The sequence below is a fragment of the Acartia tonsa genome, chromosome 8 (genome assembly GCF_053477335.1).
Source record: "Acartia tonsa isolate MP-2025a chromosome 8, ASM5347733v1, whole genome shotgun sequence".
NCBI classification, from domain to species: Eukaryota; Metazoa; Arthropoda; class Copepoda; order Calanoida; family Acartiidae; genus Acartia; species Acartia tonsa.
Window position 1 is genome coordinate 12,766,429 of NC_137267.1, and position 20,850 is coordinate 12,787,278.

The 20,850-nt window shown below is 32.7% G+C and overlaps 3 protein-coding genes across 8 annotated transcripts in view; 1 reads left to right on the forward strand and 2 right to left on the reverse strand.

Annotated features, from left to right (window-relative positions):
- barr (non-SMC condensin I complex subunit H) overlaps positions 1–20,850 on the reverse strand; it is a 224,848-nt gene that overhangs the window by 165,214 nt on the left and 38,784 nt on the right. The gene's annotated exons all lie outside the window — the stretch shown is intronic.
- LOC145326002 (uncharacterized) lies at positions 508–4,481 on the forward strand. 6 transcript variants are annotated; one of them, XM_080169069.1, is made up of 11 exons: positions 508–623; positions 841–932; positions 1,041–1,076; positions 1,278–1,319; positions 1,527–1,568; positions 2,403–2,444; positions 2,651–2,692; positions 2,874–2,915; positions 3,071–3,112; positions 3,222–3,260; positions 3,532–4,481. In XM_080169069.1, the coding sequence occupies exons 1-11, from the start codon at positions 590–592 to the stop codon at positions 4,276–4,278; spliced, it is 1,200 nt and encodes a 399-aa protein (XP_080025195.1). In that variant the 5' UTR covers positions 508–589; the 3' UTR covers positions 4,279–4,481. The 6 variants fall into 6 exon arrangements, with proteins under 6 accessions (XP_080025195.1, XP_080025197.1, XP_080025198.1 ...); XM_080169071.1 differs by lacking the exon at positions 3,071–3,112; XM_080169072.1 differs by lacking the exon at positions 2,874–2,915.
- On the reverse strand, positions 5,467–16,836 carry LOC145326029 (phospholipase B1, membrane-associated-like). The gene is made up of 14 exons (XM_080169125.1): positions 16,704–16,836; positions 15,838–15,902; positions 15,401–15,459; positions 14,849–14,928; positions 14,103–14,202; positions 13,703–13,764; positions 13,065–13,140; positions 12,239–12,343; positions 11,024–11,114; positions 10,133–10,215; positions 9,351–9,404; positions 7,705–7,765; positions 7,527–7,586; positions 5,467–5,648 (listed from the first exon to the last, which is right to left on the reverse strand). The coding sequence occupies exons 1-14, from the start codon at positions 16,726–16,728 to the stop codon at positions 5,517–5,519; spliced, it is 1,053 nt and encodes a 350-aa protein (XP_080025251.1). The 5' UTR covers positions 16,729–16,836; the 3' UTR covers positions 5,467–5,516.

Here is a 20,850-nt window from a genome sequence, read left to right on the forward strand (position 1 = left end):
AGATTATGAAGCTGCACCCAAAATGACATTTAATTTTGTTTATTGATACCTGAAAGTTAATATATTGCAGTCAAGAATGACAATGTGAGCGGTTTTCAACATTTTTGTGGGAAGGAGAGAGTAAGTGAAGAAAGTTATGCATCCAAAAGTATTTTTTGGTCATTTCTGAATTAGACATATTCACTATATAAATTTGCTCTACCAAAAGAAAACGAGACAAAAATAATTAATTTAAAATTCTAAACTTCCTATAACAATATTTAACACTTGTAATTTGTTTAATGTATATATATATATATATAAAAAAATTTACAACATTTTTCCTTGTATAAAATTTCAATGAATTGAATTATATTAGAGAAAAAAAACATGGGACCTCCCTCCCCTTAACTTAATATCAATATTTGTGTTTAAAAGAAGAAAGGTTTCTCAACCAAGTTAAACATCTAGTACCATAATTTATACATTTATTTGTAAATCTGCAATAAAAATCATTGATTATATAGTAAACTGCAGGTGTTCTTAATTCTTGCAAAAAAAATTTAAACTAATATTTATAATTGACCAGTCTTCTTTTAGTTGAGCTAACATGAAGATATATATTCTGATCCTCTTGCTTCAAGGTATTAAAAATTAAACCTAAGTTTCTTATTTTTCAAATGAAATTGCATTACATAATCTTATTTAGTCTTGAGTTATTTTCAATATTCTTTCTTGTACACATTAATTAACTTTTTCATTTATCTATTTTTCTGGAGTTATTTTAAGAATCAATTGACATTCAAATTTTATAGCATAGTCAACAATAATCTATTAACTATCAATGTTTTTTTCTTTTAGGATTTGTTTGCCAGAATTTGGCTGGCTTAAGTTTGACTTTTGAATCAGAACCTTTGAGTTTTGAATCAGAGCCATTGACATTTGGAGAACCGGTATGTTCATATACAATTTTAAATAATACTGATAAGATTTTGTAAGATTATAGGCAATTTTAGCAGAATGATAATAAAGTTGATCCTTAATATCCTTAACTTTATTAGGAACTTGAATCACCTTCACTGACTCTTGGAGAACCTGTAAGTATAATTAATCATCTTTTAATTGCAGTATGAAGATTTCTTCAAAATAGTTATTTATTTCTTCTACTTATTTTACCAACTACATTACCAATGCATGTATTTTTATGTAGGGGGGGGGGGGGCTGATGAAGTTAAGAACAGACCCTTTTAAATATTAAAGTAATTTTTGTTTTTACTTTGATTTACCAATATTATCAGGAATCTGAACCACTTACATTGACTCTGGGTGGAACAGAACCGGTGAGCAGAATTTATAATATCATAATTGCACTAGAAATACTTATTTATTCATTTGTAAATGCTTTTGATACAACTTTACTACCAAATCAGAAATAGTTATTTTAAAGAAAAAAATTCAAGATTTTATTTAGTATAGTCTTATTTAGAACAGGCACTTATAAATTATAGTTTTTCTTGATTTTTCCATAATTCTCTCAACTTTATCAGGAACCTGAATCACCTTCACTGACACTTGGAGGAGGGGAACTTGTGAGTAGAATTTATTACATCTTAATTGCAGTAAAAACACTTCCTCTGAATAGTTATTCAGTTTTCTTTGCATTTAATACTACTCACTGTGGGCTAGAATTGAATCAAGACAAAAGTAAGTGCCAAGCCCTGGGACCTATGTATGGTGAAAAAAGACATAAAACCATGATGATTCCAGGTAAAACCAAAATATTTCAGCAGGGGCTTTTTGAGAAAATTAGATTTGAAAATTTAAAGTTCAATTTTCACCCGCTAGGAGTTGCCGCATAATCATGACAAGAAAAGCAAATATTATTTATTTTAAATTTTGAACAACTTTGCTTTCATGAAGTCCTTCTTAAAACCTCTCTATGTATGATTTATTTTAGGCTGAATTTTCGTGACCTTTGCAAAGCAAGTGATAAAAATGGTCATTTATTAACTCCCTTCAGGAGTGGTTTTATGAAGAACTTTATAAAAGCAAAGTTGTTCAAAATTTAAAATAAATAATATTTGCTCTTCTTGTCATGATTATGCGGCATCTCCTAGGGGGTGAAAATTGAACTTGAAATTTTCAAATCTAATTTTCTCAAAAAGCCCTTGCTGAAATATTTTGGTTTTACCTGGAATCATCATAGTTTTATGTCTATTTTCACCACACATAGGTCCCAGGGCTCGGCACTTACTTTTGTCTTGATTCAACTCTAGCTCACAGTGTACTCTACGACCAAACCATGAATAGTTATTTTATAGAAAAAAATTCAAGGTTTTTTTTTAGTATAGTCTTATGAAGAACAGGCACTTATAAATTATAGTTTTTCTTGATTTTTTCCATAATTCTCTCAACTTTATCAGGAACCTGAATCACCTTTACTGACACTTGGAGGAGGGGAACCTGTGAGTAGAATTTATTACATCTTAATTGCAATAAAAACACTCCTTCTGAATAGTTATTCAGTTTTCTTTGCATTTAATACTCCTACACGACCAAATCATGAATAGTTATTTTGTGGAAAAAAATTTAAGTTTGTGTAGTATAGTTTTTTAAAGCACAAATATAGTTATTTTTGATATTTTTTCTATACTTTTCTCAACTTTATTAGGAACCTGAATCACCTTCACTGACACTTGGAGGAGGGGAACCTGTGAGTAGAATTTAATTGCAGTAAAATCACTTACTCTAAATAGTTATTCAGTTTTCTTTACATTTGATATAACATTAACTACACTTAAATTCACAAATTCTACAAGTTTGTGTAGTATAGTCTTTTTGAGCAAAGGAAATTATTAATCTTGATTTTTCCATAATTTTGCTAACTTTATCAGGAACTTGAAGCACCTACATTGACTCTGGGTGGAACAGAACCTGTGAGTAAAAGTTTTTCTATTTATTTAATACTATTTTTTTAATACAAATCATAAATAGTCATTTTATGGAAAAAAATTTAAGTTTTTTTAGTATAGCCTTCTTAAGCACAAGCACTATTCTTACTTTTTTATTATAATATTCCCATTCTTATCAGGAACCTGAATCACCTTCCCTGACTCTTGGAGGAGGGGAACCAGTGAGTAGAATTATATTTTGAACATTAATTACGTTTTTAATTCTTACCATTTTTAAGTAAAAGATTTAAATTCATGAAATTCACAAAAATAAAATTGTAATAATTCTAGGAAAATGAATTTCCTGTGTTGGTCTTGGGAGGTGTTGAGGTGTGTATAATTCATACATTTTTTATTTATATTTTAGATAAGTTTCAGAGGAGTTATTGTATTCTAAAAATCCCAATATTTTCATACAGTTTTATCCTTGTAGGGAGTGTTAGTACTTTCCCCCAAGATAAAGATTTAAATAAAACTTTAAGAGCCATACCAGTCCAGTGGTTAGTGATATCTTTTATATACAAACAGACAGAAATCCTCTAAATTGTATAGTTATACATGATTTAATTAATAAAATTATCTAATATTATATATGAAACAGACACAAGCCCCCTCCACAACAAAGGCCCCTACAACAAGAAATGCTTCTACAACAACAAATGCCCCTACAACAACAAATGCTCCTACAACAACAGCAGCCCCTACAACAACAGCAGCCCCTACCACAACAAATGCTCCTACAACAACAAATGCCCCTACAACAACAGCAGCCCCTACAACAACAGATGCCCCTACAACAACAGTAGCCCCTACAACAACAGCAGCTCCTACAACAACAAATGCCCCTACAACAACAGCAGCCCCTACAACAACAAATGCCCCTACAACAACAGCAGCTCCTACAACAACTCCTTCTCCAGCAACATTCCCTCCCTCTGATCCTTGTGGTGAGATCAAGAAAGGTTATATTCCCAGATTAGTTATGGATGGCAGTTACAGGAAAAAAACTGATAAGGGTTGTAAGAAAAAATGCAAAAAGGATAGCAAATGTATGTACTACAATTGGTCCAAAAAAGGAAAAAAATGCAGTCTTTACTCTCTGGATTTTGAGTTGAAGAAAAGGGTCTCATCAGGATTGTGCTATAATTCAATAATTGGCCCACCAAGAAAGGTTTGTTCCAAAGGGCAAAAAAATAAACCATTGAAGCTGAAGACTTATAAAAAACTGGATACTAGTACTGAAGAAGAGTGTAAAGCAGCATGCGCTGAGGGTGTTGATTTATGTTTAGCATGGGTCTGGAAAAAACATGGAGAGTGTAGACTTACATACTTGAAGTCATCTTGTTAATAATGAAGGAACAGCTTAAAATTCTATATATTAACACTGCCTGTTTTCAATTTTTCCTGTTGTCAACCTTATCAAATACAAACTTTTAAATTGTCGACCTGAAATTTCTTCCAATTAGTGTCCTTTGTGAAAAAGGCTATTGGAGTTTAAGTTTTGTTTTAAATTACCAATTCACTTAAATAAAGTTTAATTTCATCCTTAAATGATTTTTATCAGTAGCTAAGCTTAACTACAGTATAACCTTGTATAGCTACTCTATAATTCACTTTGTCCGTCCGTCCGTCAGTCAGTCAGTCAGTCAGTCCGTAACGCTATGGGGGAAATGGGATTTACTCAGCTCCTATAAAAGATAGAATGCTGAAATTTTTTGACAACATTCATATCATTAAGGAGCATAATTGACTATAAAACATCATTGGCGGTCAGACCGCTTTTCAGCAGGTTTTAGGCTATTTTTATATTATTCACATTTTTCTCCATATCTTCAGTGTTTATGGACCGATTATCAAAATTTTTTCAGTTATAGATATCAAAATTAAATTTCCCGTCGTTACAGAAAACAACTATGACGGTCAGACTACCTTTAAAAAGGTTTTAGGCTATTTTTGTATTTTTCACATTTTTCTCCATATCTTTGGTGTTTATGGTCCGATTTCCAAAATTTTTTCAGTTATAGATTTCAAAAATTAAATTTCCTGTCGTTTAAAGAAAACAACCATGACAGTCATACTGCCTTTTTGCAGGTTTTTGGCTATTTTTAATTTTTTCCTTATTTTTCTATTTCTCTTATGTAGGTACATAGTCCGATTTTCCAAATTTTTTAAGTTAAGGATATAAAAATTGAATTTACTGTCTTTTTAAGAAAACAACCGTATTCCCATCCATGAATTTTTGGGCTTCGCTACTTATGGATGTTGTCATCCTTGTTTTATTATTATTTATAGAGCAGTTGTAATTAATAACTGAAATAATTCTAAAAATTCGTTTGTGATTTAAGAGGCTTTAAGATAATGATAAACAAAGCAGATATTTAAATTTTTGTGGCTAGAAATAAAGAAATGATTTTTAATGCTATAAAAAAGTCATCAATTATTTTTTTGTCATCTATTGCTACTTACATCTGGGTTTTGTTTGAATTTTAAAAGAAGCAAAAAGAAACATTTTTTATGGCCGATTAAACAAAATAACATATTTATTACTTTTATTTACATAATTATACATACTAAGACAAAACAACTCTATGAATTTTGCTTTGTTGCTAGAAATGGCATATAATCATTTGGACAGGTAGGTTGGGCATTTCCAACATAGTTGCCAGGAGTTCTGGCGCCACGGGGCTGGAACAGGCTGTTCCAGATATTTACAGCTATCTAAAATACAAGAGTTTTCAATAATTGCAAGTTTAACTGTTTAAATTAAAGTAAAACAAGGATGACAACATCCATAAGTAGCGAAGTACAAATAATCATGGATGGGAATACATACAAGTAGATATAAAGTGTATTTATTAAAATCAAGAACAGATTTATTGGAGAAAAACAGGAAATTTAATTTTTATATCCTTAACTTCAAAATTTGGAAAATCGGACTATATACGTAAGAGAAATGGAAAATTAGGGGAAAAATTTAAAAATAGCCAAAAACCTTTAAAAAGGCAGTTCGTCATGGTTGTTTTCTTTAAACGAAAGGAAATTTAATTTTCAAATCTATAACTGAAAAAATTCTGGAAATCGATAAACACCAAAGATATGGAGAAAAACGTGAAAAATACAAAAATAGCCTAAAACCTGCTTAAAGGCAGTCTGACCGTCATAGTTATATTCTTTAAGCGACAGGAAATTTAATTTTGATATCTATAACTGAAAAAATTTTGGAAATCGAACCATAAACACCAAAGATATGGAGAAAAATCTGCAAAATACAAAAATAGCCTAAAACCTGCTAAAAGCGGCCCGACCGCCATTGATGTTTTATAGTTAATTGTGCTCCTTAATAATAGGAATGTTGTCAAAAATTCTATCTTTTATAGGAGCTGAGTAAATCCCATTTCCCCAATAGCGTTACGGACTGACTGACTGACTGACGGACAAAGTGATTTATAGAGTAGCTTCGCTGCTAATAAATATGGAAGCAACATATATTGCCTATAAACTAAATAATATCATATACTACATTGACCAATGATAGACCAGGCATTTATATTGACCAAAGGTAAAATGTATACTGACCCGCTAACGTGGCTCAACACGTAGCGCATCCACTCGTCGTCGGGAAGGTGAAAGGTTCGAATCTCAGTCCGACACCGCGTCATAACTAAAGACGTTAAAATGGTTCCCACTGTTACTCTGTCAGATGCTCGACGTAATAGTTAATGTAGGGGGAATGCCTTGGCCCAAAACAGGCGCAACTCGCTACTATGCACAGTTGGGACTTCTCAGACAAAGGTCGTGCATCTCAGAGAGTTGGTTGTCTGATGGGTGAATGGACGCTTTACACCTCAATCATAAGTATTGTATGTATGTTCCAAGGTGCGTGAAGAGAGGTCTAGTACCAGAAGCGACACCTAGCCCCTTAAAGTATTAACATTAAAATGTATACTGGCCTATCATGAACCTCGTAAAAGTGTCTAACTATGACGTCAGAAAAAATTAACAATTAACCAATGTGAGACCGCTATATATTTTACCATTGGTCAATTACAGTGAATACTGGCTTCTCATTGGTTAATTGTTAATTTTTTCTGACGTCATAGTTCGACACTTTCACGAGGTTCGCCTATCATTAGTAATTTGTATTGTATGATGTCATTTTTTATAGGCACTATGAGCTAATTTTTCAAATATGACACATTTCACCATTCCTGGTGATCAGGTGCAGTTCGCGCCTAAAATGTTTCTGGGATCTATTATTCATAAATATAAGGCTGATACCTGCCAAATGGCTGAACGTACATGTATTGTACGCACATCGTTATGAGCGGCTTTAGAAGGGCTATATATAATCTTGAAAATAATGATCCAGTGATGCATAGGGAAGGCTGAGCTTTAGAATACACGTGTAAAATAAGATTTTTTCGCGCATGTATGATAGCTGCGAAATAAATGTGTAGTACGTTTTTCAGGTTATTTGTGGACCTCTATTTAGGTTAATTTTTTTGTGAAGTCCACCACCAAAGTTGATTTTCGGAGATAATCGATCCCAGGAACATTTTACAGTAAATTGCACCAGGTCCAAAACTTTAAAGTTACCTGTCCTTGGCCTCTTGTGTTGAAATGAAAACAATCAACAGCCAATTCATTTGTAGATATCTACAAAAAATGCCATAATAGTTATTAATCGCATCGTATTATCCGTATTTTCGCAGATAGTAAAATTAAAAAATTATAATCAAGTTTAGTTTGAATTTGTAATACTGTAATTACTTACTGTATTATAAACATTAGTTACAGCTGGTGTATATTCTACAGTAAAATCATCTCTCATATATCTAAAATATCGAATTTTATATTCAAATTAAATCAAGCCACTCTATAATAATGTCTGTCGGGCAGTCAGTCAGTCCGTAATGCTATGGCAAAATGTAATTTTCTAAATTATTCTTGATCTTTTGGAAACATTGTGACAGTTTTGCTTTTTGGATGAGGGAGGGGGCAAAATTGGGCATTTTTTTTAGGGGGGCTGGGGGGGGCAAAAAGGGGAATTTTTTAACATTTAGGGGGAGGGGGCAGGGACGCGGCGTTGGCTAGGTGGGCAGGGTAAGGGCGTTTTCGGCGCTAGGCACGGAAATCGCCCCAAGTGCCCCCTTCGGTTCGCACGCCACTGGCAAGGAACAAGAGCAGCAGTTTTAGAGGAGCAGCTTATCATGCCTAATAAAAAAGCATGATATGCAATACAATTGACCAATGATAGGCCAGTATATTTTTTAACACTGGTCATTTAAATTTTTACTGGCCTATCATTGGTAATTTTTTTGTATGACGTCATTTTTATTAGACTCTATAAGCTGCTTCTTTGAAAATGGCACAACATTTTCTTAATAAAATCATTAACTATTTTTTTTCAAATTTCTTTATTCATTTGCCCTTTTTTTATTTGCAAAATCTGGACAAACACTTGTTTGAATTTAATCGACTGGAAATCAAATTATATAAAGCAAAATTTTTTTATAGCAAAGATACCCTATACGTTGGTCTGCCAGCCCTTATTGTCAGGCATTTTATATTTTTATTAAAATTTCCCTCTATTATCTACTTATACTAACGGTTGCACCCCTAGTATCTTGGGGCTCTGTATTCAAAGGAGTAGATAGCCTAAAACCATCCTAAGGATTAGGTCTAAAATTGAAATAGCCTAAAACCATCCCGTGATGTATAAGCTTTCCTATACAGGAGAACTCAGTTTAATAGTTATTGAAATCTTAAGCTTCAGACAAAAACCCTTAGTACAGGATAAACTCCCCATCAAATTTGCTTTGCATGTGTGACGACGATTTTCTTAACCCTTTTCCCAGTGTCTAGGATTCTATATGAAAAGCTAATGGAAGATAAATTAATGCCCATCAAAAAATACCTCTTATGTATATCGAAATTATTGGTTGAAATGTTTGGACAATGCATGTTCATGTTAATATTAAATAATTACAACGAAGAGAGTCAGTGTCAATTCACCAGGGATCTAAAGGGATAAGCCAATGGCCGATAAATCGTTGTACATTAGACGTGTTACTCAAAATACACTTTTTTGAATATCATTCTTCTGCTGACCTAAAAAGTTACTTTAGGAGCCTAAAAATACATGTACAAAAATTTCATCTCTCTATCTCTATTAGCTAGGTTTTCTTATTCGCTGGCTTAACAGTTTTTTGGACTTTAATGAAATTTGTTTGGTTGACTCATTAAGTTGAGTGTTTAAACGTTTCAATCAATAATTTTAATCTACAGAATAGGTAATGTTGTGTATCATCATTGGGGATGTACATCAAGTTATCGGCCATTGTCTTATCCCTTTAGATCCCTGCAAAATAATTATATTTTCTATTTAAGTTTTCCGGATTCAATAAAAAAAATACTTACTTGTACATGTTTGATATTTTTTGTAGCTGCTGGTTAAATTGATAAACAAGCTTCCTAAAATTAAGATTTATAACTATTCTTTATTGTAGCAACTCTTCTTTATAGTTTGAATGTCCGTTTTCTTTGCTGCTAACCGAGATAGAAGGCTGACCTTTATTTTGGAAGTTTTCCAATAAGCTTCCATTATATAGATATTAAAACATATATCAAGCATATTTTTAAAAGTGTCGTTATTTTCTATAATTTAATTTTTGATTTATGACCACTGTACATTTGCATTCTGACCCACTTAGTGCTTAGCATCTAGGGGATTGAGGAGGTGCAGTAAAATTGTCTAAAACCAACTTGGGACGTGTATGAAGCTTCTATAAAAGGAAATTTCAAGTAGTATAGTAGTTTTGAAAATACAAAAAAAACTTACTACTTTATCACTTACTAGCGGCTTCGCCCCTAGCCTCTTGGGGCTTTGCCCCAAGAGGTGATAAAAAAAAAAATTATGGCGAAAATCGAAAGGACCTTGGAAATCTCCTTCAAAAAAAAAATGGGGGGGGATTTTTTGTTTTTTTGGGGGGTTGGGGGTGTCCCACCCCCAAGAAAATAGCTTAAAACCACCACAGGACCAATAGGTAGATACCCTGAAGAGTAGAATCCGATCGGTTCAGTGGTTACCGAGATCTTAAGGGACAGACAGACAGACGGACAGACGGACAGACGGACAAACGGAAAGACAGACATCGTTCTACTTTGTATTATAGATTGTTAAAAGAAATCATAAGTTTTACCTTTGTTTGTCTTCTGACAAATTACAGCCAGAAGTGTAGAAGCCAAGGAATAAACCACAAAAGAAATTACTGTCCCGAAGATTCTAATGGAAAAGATAATTGTTAACATTTTAAAAGATTTTTTAAAAGTATTTCAATAAAAATAAATAAATTTTTCTCTCAACTATGAAAATGAAAACTTTCAGCTGCAACAATCAAGTTTTTATTCAGTCACCCAATACCACAGCCGTAGTCATGCGGTTAAAAGTTCGATCCCTGGGTCAATCGTTCAAAGAATTTGAAGGAATATTACGAGAAGAGATAAAATAGAAAAATGGATGTAGAATATACGTGGATATTATGACAGGGGAAAATTTTTCGTCAATTTAGCTTGCTAATATGTAACTTGTTTATTGGTCACTTGTTCAACCGGTATGAGGGGAGGGAAAGGGGTAAAAGAAGTTGAAAAGGGGAATCTATATTTTAGCCTCTGAGAGTTTCGCCTAATTATAGAGCATGAAAATCAGATCCAATTAAAAATATATCCGTTAAAATAAAATCTCAAGATAGGAAAGAATTTGAATAATTAGAGAAAGGTATATTATGATAATGCAAAAAAGGAATTAAAACATATTTTCCATATCATACCTACCAATTAGCAGACAAGTAGAATAGATTTGCAGTTAAAACAAAAATTTGTTATAAAAAAAATCAGCATGTTTTAAATAGACGTAGGGACTTTCTGGTAACGATTATAGAGTTGCTATGCTTCCTAAATCGTACCTAAGTGCTATGGGAATCATCATGCAAAGTTTGAAATCGATAGGATAATGCAAACCTGTTTAAATTAGCGAAAAGAGCTAACGGGCCTAGCCTAAATATAAAAAAGCTTTGCCCTTAAAAAAAACTTACATTTAGTTGTGTAAAATCTGGAAGTCCAACAAGGACGACATAAGTCTTGGGCAGGAACTGCAACACATTCAGAGCTCGTTTTACATTCATCCTAAATTACAGTATACGAATAAGATGGATACATAATACTTGAAAAACAAAGCCGACAAGGTTCAAGGACAAGCACAGGAGTCCCAAACGTCGGAGTACACAAATGCAGGAATGTTGAAATCTTGATTTTATTAATTATTTCTATACAGGTTAGATTAGGTTAAGATATGAATTTACTAATAAGCCCCCCCGCAGGAGTAAGGCATTTAAAAACCTATAAGATAGTTTAAAATAGGTAAAAAAGGTTAAGTTTCTACTCCGACGTTTGGGACTCCTACGTTTGTCCTAGGACCCCGACAAATCCTAGGTGCTTTCACTCAAAGTGTCTATTAAGCACTGAAAACTGAATTGAGCACGAAACTTATTATATTTTTAATAAATTGAAAATAAGGGTGGAATGGGATGATTGCACACTTATAATGTGAAATATTTTAAACATTTGCAGGCAATTTAGCTTCATTTTATGTTTTAATTGCAGCAACTAGTTGTTTAAATTATTCTGATTCAATTTTACTATTTTTATAATTACTAAAAGTTTTAAACTTAAAGAAAAAAATATTTCAACTAGTGAGATAGTTAGAGAAAGGAGAAAAAGAAGATAAAGGTAAAAAAAGATAAACTGGAAGAATACATAAAAGGAAGCGTTTTATAATGCCTTTTAACATTTTAATTATATTTTGTATATTAACAAACAAAATTGAGAGCAAATGGTAAAATAGCGTGGAAGTTACATGGGTGCTTATATTACTCATTATATCCCTTTTAAAATACATTAACAGAGCAGAGTAGTGCTTTGTATTTATTCCTATTAATTTCTCCTTTTTTTCGATTTTTTATACATATGTTGAAGAGTAGTAATAAAAATTGGACAATCCTAGCATTACAGAAAAACTTACACAAATGGTTATAGAGTAGCTTCGCTTCTACAAACAGATCATGCAAAGAAAACTTACTACCGGATTTCGTTTGTTATTTTAGGTTAGGTTAGGTAAATGTTATTGATTGCCCCAGGGTTAAGAAATTGGCCCCGGAGGATTAGAGCGCCCTGCAAGTACTAGAAAATGTACTTTGAAAATACGACGAAACCCGCTTTCTTGTTTTCTTTTCATGATCCCTAAAACTTACGCATAAGTATAAGTATCAATGCCATCATCACTGCATGAGTAAATATCATTTCCTCCAATATAAATAGGCACCAGCTTCCATTTCTTCTGCCAATATGGCATCTGCCTGAACAATATTCATTTTAGGATTTTAATATTTGTTTCGAAAGCTAAACATAAGAAGGATAAACAAGAATTCTATTATATAAAGTAGTAAGGTTTTTTTTGTCTGAAGATAACATCTCAATAACTAACTGAACCAATTGGATTGTAAGCATCACATAGGTCCTGGGGTAGATAACTATTTTCAAATTTAAGTCTTGAGATGATTTCATTTTTCAAGCCCCTCTCTGCGCCTTCGAATACGGTGCCCCTAGATGCTAGGGGCGTTGTTGCTAGTATTAAAAAAAAGAAATAAGGAAAAACAGAATGTTAAAAAAGTAGGTTATCAACTTCCTGCTTTTAGTCTGTACCCCCCTGAATTATGTTTTCAATGGTTATAAAAGTTAATCGTAAAACATTATCATAGCAGGCGGACAGAAGGACAGACATAAATACACGATTTTGGTCTTTATAACCACTTCTTTGGTTAACATCAGAAAAATCAGCTTTACCCCGGGTTTACGCCGAAAAATGTCAATTTTTTTTGGCAATTTCAGTTGGACTAGATTACCTACTGGAATAAAACAAAAAAAATTACTAACAGAAAGTGTGGCTGTCTGTTAAAGATAATGCCTTTACCTTATATTCTCGTCCTAAATAAGGCTACAGTTGAATCTAATTTTTCTAATTAGGTTTCATGCCCCTTGCAGCTAGGGACAAGTTACAATTTTAAGAGAAAGATTTACATTGTAAGGTTGACCAAAGTTCTTGCTTGTTCTTCAATATCTGCTGATACGGCGCCACTAACAGCTACATTTAAACCTAAATATATTTTTAGTTTTGTGTGGGTTTGTTTGTGTGTAATGTGTATTTTTAAAAGCAAAGGTTTTCTACAATTAAGGTCGGCCTGTCCGTACATCAGTCCGGAACAGTTAGCTCTTTTAGTAAATTTAGATATGTTATAATTGTCCTATCGATTTAAAACTTTGCATGTTGATTCATGTAACATTTAGGTCTGTTAAAAAAAGCATAAGAACTATATATTCGTTACTAGAATGTCCGTAAATCCATTTAAAACATGTTGATTTTTAACCTTTTGACAAAAAAAAATTTATCCTATCATTTTAGAGCTTCGCTTTTTATGGATGTAATCAACCTTGTTAGAGTATTTCTATCTATCAAACTATCTATTCAACTATAATCTAATCTAATATATATTTAAATATCTATCTAACTATGTATCTAACAAACTATCTAACCAACTATCTAACTATCTATCTAACTATCTATCTAACTATCTATCTAACTATCTAACTAACTATTTGTCTAACTATCTATCTAACCAACTATCTATCTAAATAACTATCTATCTAACTAATCATACCTCTATCGCCATTACCAGGAAGACCTAAGCCAGATATACCCCCTGTGCTACCTCCTTTTACACTAAACAAGAAAAACAATTTTTTTTATAAACACACAGAAATCATGTATAACTCTCTACTGAAATGAATTAGTTGCAGCGTTCTTAAGGGATAACATTTTTTCGCTAAATTGAAATAATTTTCCCTAATGCCGACAAACAAAATCATTGGTTGAAAAATTTGGATACTACAAGATCGGAACCAATAAATCAAAATATAAAGTTTTGAGCCAGCTAATAATTAAGTTTAATCAAACTCGTAGAAAATAAATAAAACAGCCATCAACAAAGTTTGCTTTTTGGGAGATCCTACAAGACATACAAACACAAGTTGCTACTCTATATAAGATCAATTATTTACTTGGGGTTACACATTTGGACTAGAGAGGCCAGTGAGGGATTTGTACCATCCAATCCTGTTGCAAATGACGTCCCAATATAATCTGTAAATCCAAGAAAACCTGAAAAACATTGGAATCTAAAGGGATAAGACAATGGCCGATAAATTGATGTACATCACCAATGATTATAAACAAAATTCACAAAATTATAAGCAGGTGTTAACTGGTTGACTTGTTTCTGTACATTACAATGTTCTTCTTATGTCCTTCTATCTCTTTTTTTTTCTTTTTTTTGTGACCACTCTAATTTGGTTTGTTTATATAACAAGGATAACAACATCCATAAAAGCGAAGCACTGAAACGGTAGGACAAACGGACACTAACACTTGTTTAGTGTCAGAACTGAATAATCAGAATATAAATGTATAAATGTCGAAGCAAAATTGTAAGTAAAATTGTTGAAAAACTGCTTGATACAGAATAATGTTTATGGACATACTTAGATTTTTAGGACTTTTAACATTTAACAAAGGATGACAACTTCCATAAGTAGCGAAGTACAATTAAATCGATTAATTACAGGCAGTTTTAGAGTATATGTACAGTAGTCATAAAAACAAAAGGAAAGTAGAATATGATATATTAAAAAATCACGAAACCTATATGTAATATAGATATACTGTAGTATGACCGACAGACCGACAAATTAGTTAATTTTATGCCGTATAGTGAATTACAGAGTAGCTTCTCTAGTAAAATTCTTACTGAAAAGATTAATATCCCTAGAGGCATAACCCGCTGTATCAGAATCTCCTATAGCGCCCACAAAACTAATATCTTGTGGTCTAAACAAAATTAATTAAATTGAAAAAAATTAAGATACAAAAAACATCGAAAAATCTACATAAATTCAAAATAGCTTAAAACAATCACTGGTGCTTTACTAATACGAAGAACCTAATCAGTGCAGTGGTTTGCGAGTTCTACACTGACATACAAACAAAAACTTATTACTTTACATAATATTATTATGAATTTTGATTATTCAATAATCCAATAGTTATTTATTGCATCGTATTATATACAACTTTCCGCGGAAAATTAAATAGAAAATGATAAGATAAATCAGGTATTGCTGGCTCCTAGGGTCCGAAAGCCCAGGTCGACCAAATCAGTATAAAATTTTTGTTTTATTTTAGTACTAGTAAAAAATTGTTAATTATACGATAAGATACACAATGTTTCATTACGGCTCAGAACCTATTCTAATCCAGCGGATATTAATCAGCTTGATAGCCTTAAAGGAAAATTAATTACCTTATATTTGCAGCTGTTCTATGTTCATGTTTAGGTTTGTAAGAGGGCTTTTGTGTACACTAAATTAGAGAATATTACATTAAAAAGGATGATTACATCCGTAAGAGTGAAGTTAAAATTTTGCAAAAGTAGAAAAATTTACTCTTCCCCGGCCCCCTCCTCCAAGCATAAAATCTTAGACGTTCTTGATCGTTATTCTACGTTTACCTAATTCAACATAAAGAGCTATCCTTTACGGACGTACGGACGGACCTGTCCTATTTTGTTGTTTAAAGGTAAAATACCATCAAGTTTTAAATGGAAATGAGGAATTTCTGGTATTGATTATAGAATTGCTGTTCGTACCTAAAAGTTATAGGAATCAACATGAAAAGTTCAAAATTGATTGGTCAATTCTAACATGTTCTAAAATATAAAAGCATCGCTTTTAAAAATACCTGACATTTTCCATAGCCTTTTTGTTTTGAATTTGTTATTTGAATAAAGCTGATAATCAATAAACCTAGAAATTATTATTCATATAACAAGGATGACAACATCCATAAAAGCGAAGCTCTAACACGAAAGGACAAGCGGTCATTAACACTTGTATAGTGTCAGAACTGGATAATCAGAATACAAATGAATAAGAGTCAATGTAAAATTGTGAGTAAATTTTTTAAAAAAATTTCTTGATACATGATAATGCTTATGGACATACATTTTTAGGACTCGATTATAGAGTTGCTTTGCTTATAATATTGTACTTTGTTGTCCCAGAAATCAGTATTCCAAAAATCAGAACAATCGGATATTTAGATCATATAAAAATTTGTTGTTAAAAAAGTAAAAAATCAACATGTTTAAAATGGACGTACAGTATTCTGGTAATGATTATAGAGTTGCTACGCTTTCGAAATCGTACCTAACTACTACAGGAAACACCATGCAAAGTTTGAAATCGATAGGACAATTCTAAAATGTCTAAATCAACGAAAAAGCTCTCCGTCTCGGACGGACGGACCGACCCTAATTATAGAAAAGCTTCGCTTTAAAAAAAGGCTGTTATATACGATCAAAATTCAAAAGTCTAAATTAAACGTTCTCAAGTTAAAAGCAGTTGCGTAATTTAGTGAAGGGGTGTAATTTTATTGTCAGCGGGTTTTAGACCCTTGTCAAGGTAGAAAGAAACCTCGTAGCTAGTAGGTGATTACATCCCCCCCCCCTTTATTATACCAGGTGGATGGTGGATACACCCTCTTAGGCACGCTTCTGGTTAAAAACAACCTTCATCAAAAAATTTATTAATTCATTGAAATCTAACCTTTTACGAACATCTTAATGGACATTTTCTGACATAATTAGTTCACATATCATTTGCTTTACAAATTTGAATGAATTAAACAATCATAACTTTCATAGGTAGCGAAGCCTTTCTATACTAAGTATCATTGCGTTTGAAAATCAGTAGTAGAAAACTTAACAATAAGCCATATAATTAGGGATGGGAATCCGTCGAATTTTTGGGCCGGATTCGGATTCCGGATTCTGAAGGAATCCGTTAAAAAAAGTGACGGATTCTTGCGGATTCCGGATTCTTATTTTTGGCGGATTCCAGATTCGGATTCCGGATTCTAGCAGTATTTTAAAGGGCCGTCCGTCACAGAGGAATAGCTATTTTCGTTAATTTATCACTATGTTACTTGGTTGAAGCCTTGATTTGTTTAAAGTGTTGACTTCCAGCATAACTAAAACATTTACATCACATTAGTAATTATTAAAATTTGTTATGTTGAAATTTTTTTTATCTTTGCCTTCAAACAGAGGGAGTTGTAAGAAAAAAGACAGTAATTTTAGCCTACCAATTTAGAATCCGGAATCCGCTATAAAAAACGGATTCCGGATCCGGATTCGGATTCCAAAATTGGCCGAAAATTGGGCGGATTCCGGATTCCGGATTCGGATTCCGGATCCGGATTCCCATCACTACATATAATATTGATAATAATATTGAATAATATCAGGGATCTAAAGGGATAAGACAATGGTTGATAAATTGATCTACATCCCCAATAAGAATAAAAGAATACCCCTTCTGTAGATTACAATTAATGGTTGAAACGTTTGGACAGAGACTCAACTTAATATCCAACAAATTAAAATTAACTAAAAGTCCCCAAAGTTGTGAAGCCAGTTTTGGGGACTAGTGTAATAAACAGGCAGCCCATTGTCACCTCTCTCTCTCTGATTATATGAATCACTGTATGATAACATTTCAATCATTTGAATAACTTAACCAACATATTTAATTTGTAAGTACCACCAAGGGAGGGGACTGTATTCTATACTAGTGACCAAAGTTTGATAAGTAACTTCTCTGATTCGTTTGCTGAAAAACATTGAAAACTTGGGTAGCACAAGCTAGCATTATCCAAATTTTTCCACAAATCATTTTACAGATGGGGTAAATTTGTTTGTCATAATTGGGGGTGAAAATCAATCCTCGTACTATATTGTATTTTCTAGTATGGCTTGAATCCAATTAGTTTTAGCAGGATTAGAACAAGTTCTAAGCCATGTTAAAAATTATTTACTGTATTGTATTATAAACAATTTTCTCTAAAGAATAAAGAAAACTATTATAATTAATCCTCTTTATTGGCCTTAGACTTGGGCTTCTAAGCAAATAAGCAAAATAAATTTTTTGTATTTCATTTTACTATCAGTGGAAAACTGTCTATAATACGATGCAATAAAAACTATTTGACTATACTGTAACATCAATGTTGCAAAAATACAAAAATAATTATCTGAACAAAATAAATATAACAACAAAAACAAAATTAATATAACACACACTAATAATACCACAAAAAACTTAGATCATATAGATCAAATAAAGCTAAAAGGTAACCACAAACTGCAGCCATCAAGCGAGAATGAGTTGCAAAGAGAAGGTGAAACAAAAACGATTTCGTCCCAAAGAGCGAAGCTTTGAAAAATGACAAAAAAGGATAAAAAGCGAAGACAGTTTAACAAAAACAATGTTGAAAGGTTAAAAACTATTGGGAAAGATAGGAGGGATATACAGGGATAAGACAATGGCCTATAAATTGATGTACTTCCCCAATGATTATACACAAAATTACCCTTTCTGTAGATTAAATAAACATCCCATTGTCCCCTCGCTTGCTGGAAAGATAAACAAAAATGGAAATTGAAGAAATTGTCGCTCAGAATAAAAGTAAAAAAAAATATACAAAACATTGTAATGTTCAATTTCATGACCGTTTTGTCATAGACCAACCGCATTAACCATGTGTAGCTTAGATTTGCAACTAAAAAGACTTATATTAGATTTATATGATTTGCAACTTGTTCGTTTTAAGTCTGCACACAAAACAGCAAAAAAATCTCAATTTAAATTGGGCATGTTAGAGTTTTCCTATCGATCTCAAACTTTGCAAGGTGTTTCCTGTAGGGATTATGAGCGATTTAGAATGCGAAGCAACACTATAATCATTATCAGAAAGTCCGTAAGTACTATATGTTAAGTTTAACTTTTTTGATAACAATTTTTATGTGATATAATTATCCTGTTCATCTGATTTTTAGCATACTGATTCCTCGGACAACAAAATATAATGTTATAAGCGAATCAACTCTATAATTAAGTCCTAAAAATGTAAGTATGTCCTTAAACAGCATCCTGTATTTTACTTGCAATATTTTTTGTTCAGTTCTGACACTCTACAGGTGTTAATGTTGGTTTGTCCTACAGTTTCAGAGCTTCGCTTTTATAGATGTTGTAATCCAAGTTTTTGTTCTGTTTTATGAGAACACTTTGAAGAGTGAGAAATGTGTATTACCTAAATGTCTTTTTTTATTAGCGTGGCTACTTTATAACTCACACATTTTGTTTGGTCTGTCAGTCTGCCGGTAAATAAGTATATATCACTATTGGCTGTGCCCCTAGCATAGGAAATATGGAAGGGCAGAAAAATAGCCTAAAACCATACCCAGAGTTCTTTATAAAAATGAATAGCCTAAAACCAACTCAGGACCTTTAAGAAGCATCACTGTAAAGAAGAACCTATCGGTTCTACAAGGCGATTGTTTCTTTAGCATTTAGGGGTTCTATATTCGAAAGATAAGGTTAGGGGCAGAAAAATGGCATAAATCTCTCTCAAGACTCCAGTCTTATAGTTGAAAGCAAGATTTTGATGGCCAAATAAAACAAGCTTTCTACATATCATTTCATTTTTACATTCTTTTTACTGCCTCGCTTCTTATGAAAACAATTGTCCTTGTTTAAGATGATCGAGTGTACTTGAATTTATCCTTTGAGTGTGGGAGTGTGATTCTGTTATCCGGGGGATGTTTATAATACCGTATGTCCGTCTGTATTACGGATAGCTATTATAGTTAATGTTAGATTTATCCCATCGATTTCAAAATTGGCATACTGATTCCTGAAACAGTTAGGTAGAAACTGTATAATGATTGCTAGAAATTAGGCAAGTCTATCTGATTTGATAAGTTTTACTTTTATGGATGTTGTCATCCTTGTTAGATATTTGTTATCAAGTTTAAAGTGTACACTCTATATAAAAAAATGTCATCTTTAACCCTTTACAGTCGGGCCCCTTGCCGCACCTTAATCAGTCGGGGGGGGGGGGGGGGGCGTTCAACGCCCCCCCTTATTATCTCAGTTCCTATTAGAGCTAGAGGGCTAAATTTTTTTGTGCAAGTCCCCTGTTTGATAATGAATTTCCGACCTTTTATAAGTCTAAGTCAATTTTCGCTTCCTTCACCCTTTTATTTAACAACCTTTGTTTTTAGGTCCTTTTTTACTTAAAAATTTCAAACGGCTGTAATTTTCTTATTTTTGAAGCTAGAAGAACAATTTTTTTCCAGAAAATGTTTATCTTTATGTAAATTTTACATTAGAAATATCAAAATATAAATTTCAGCGGCCGCAGCTGTACTTTGCAGCTGCCAGCCGCCGCAGTCGGCGGTCGGCGGGAAAACGGCGGCGGATCTTCATGAAATTTTAATACGTTATGTAGACATGTAAGAAAAGCTTAAGTTTAAAATTTGAAGTCTCTAAGTCAAAAATTGCGGCCACAGGAGCCTTTTAAAGATTTCTGGAGACCTGGAGGATCAAGACCTGCAGGATCATACCTGGAACCTGAAAGTGACTTGAACACCTGTATTTCATATACGGATGTACTACTAGAGGATTTTTTAGTATTTTGGTATGATAAAATGCTTTGTTTTAGTCAAAAAAATATTTTTGCTCTTTACCTGGATGACCCTGCCAGGTTTGCTGGCATCCTGTGCCCGCCAGGATGGAGATATTCAAAAAATTCCAACTCTCAGTTATGTGTCATACCCATACTTAAAAAGTCAAGGAGTTTGGGCTCTTCATCTTTCACACACAGAAAATGAGATAGAAAAAACCGGATGGG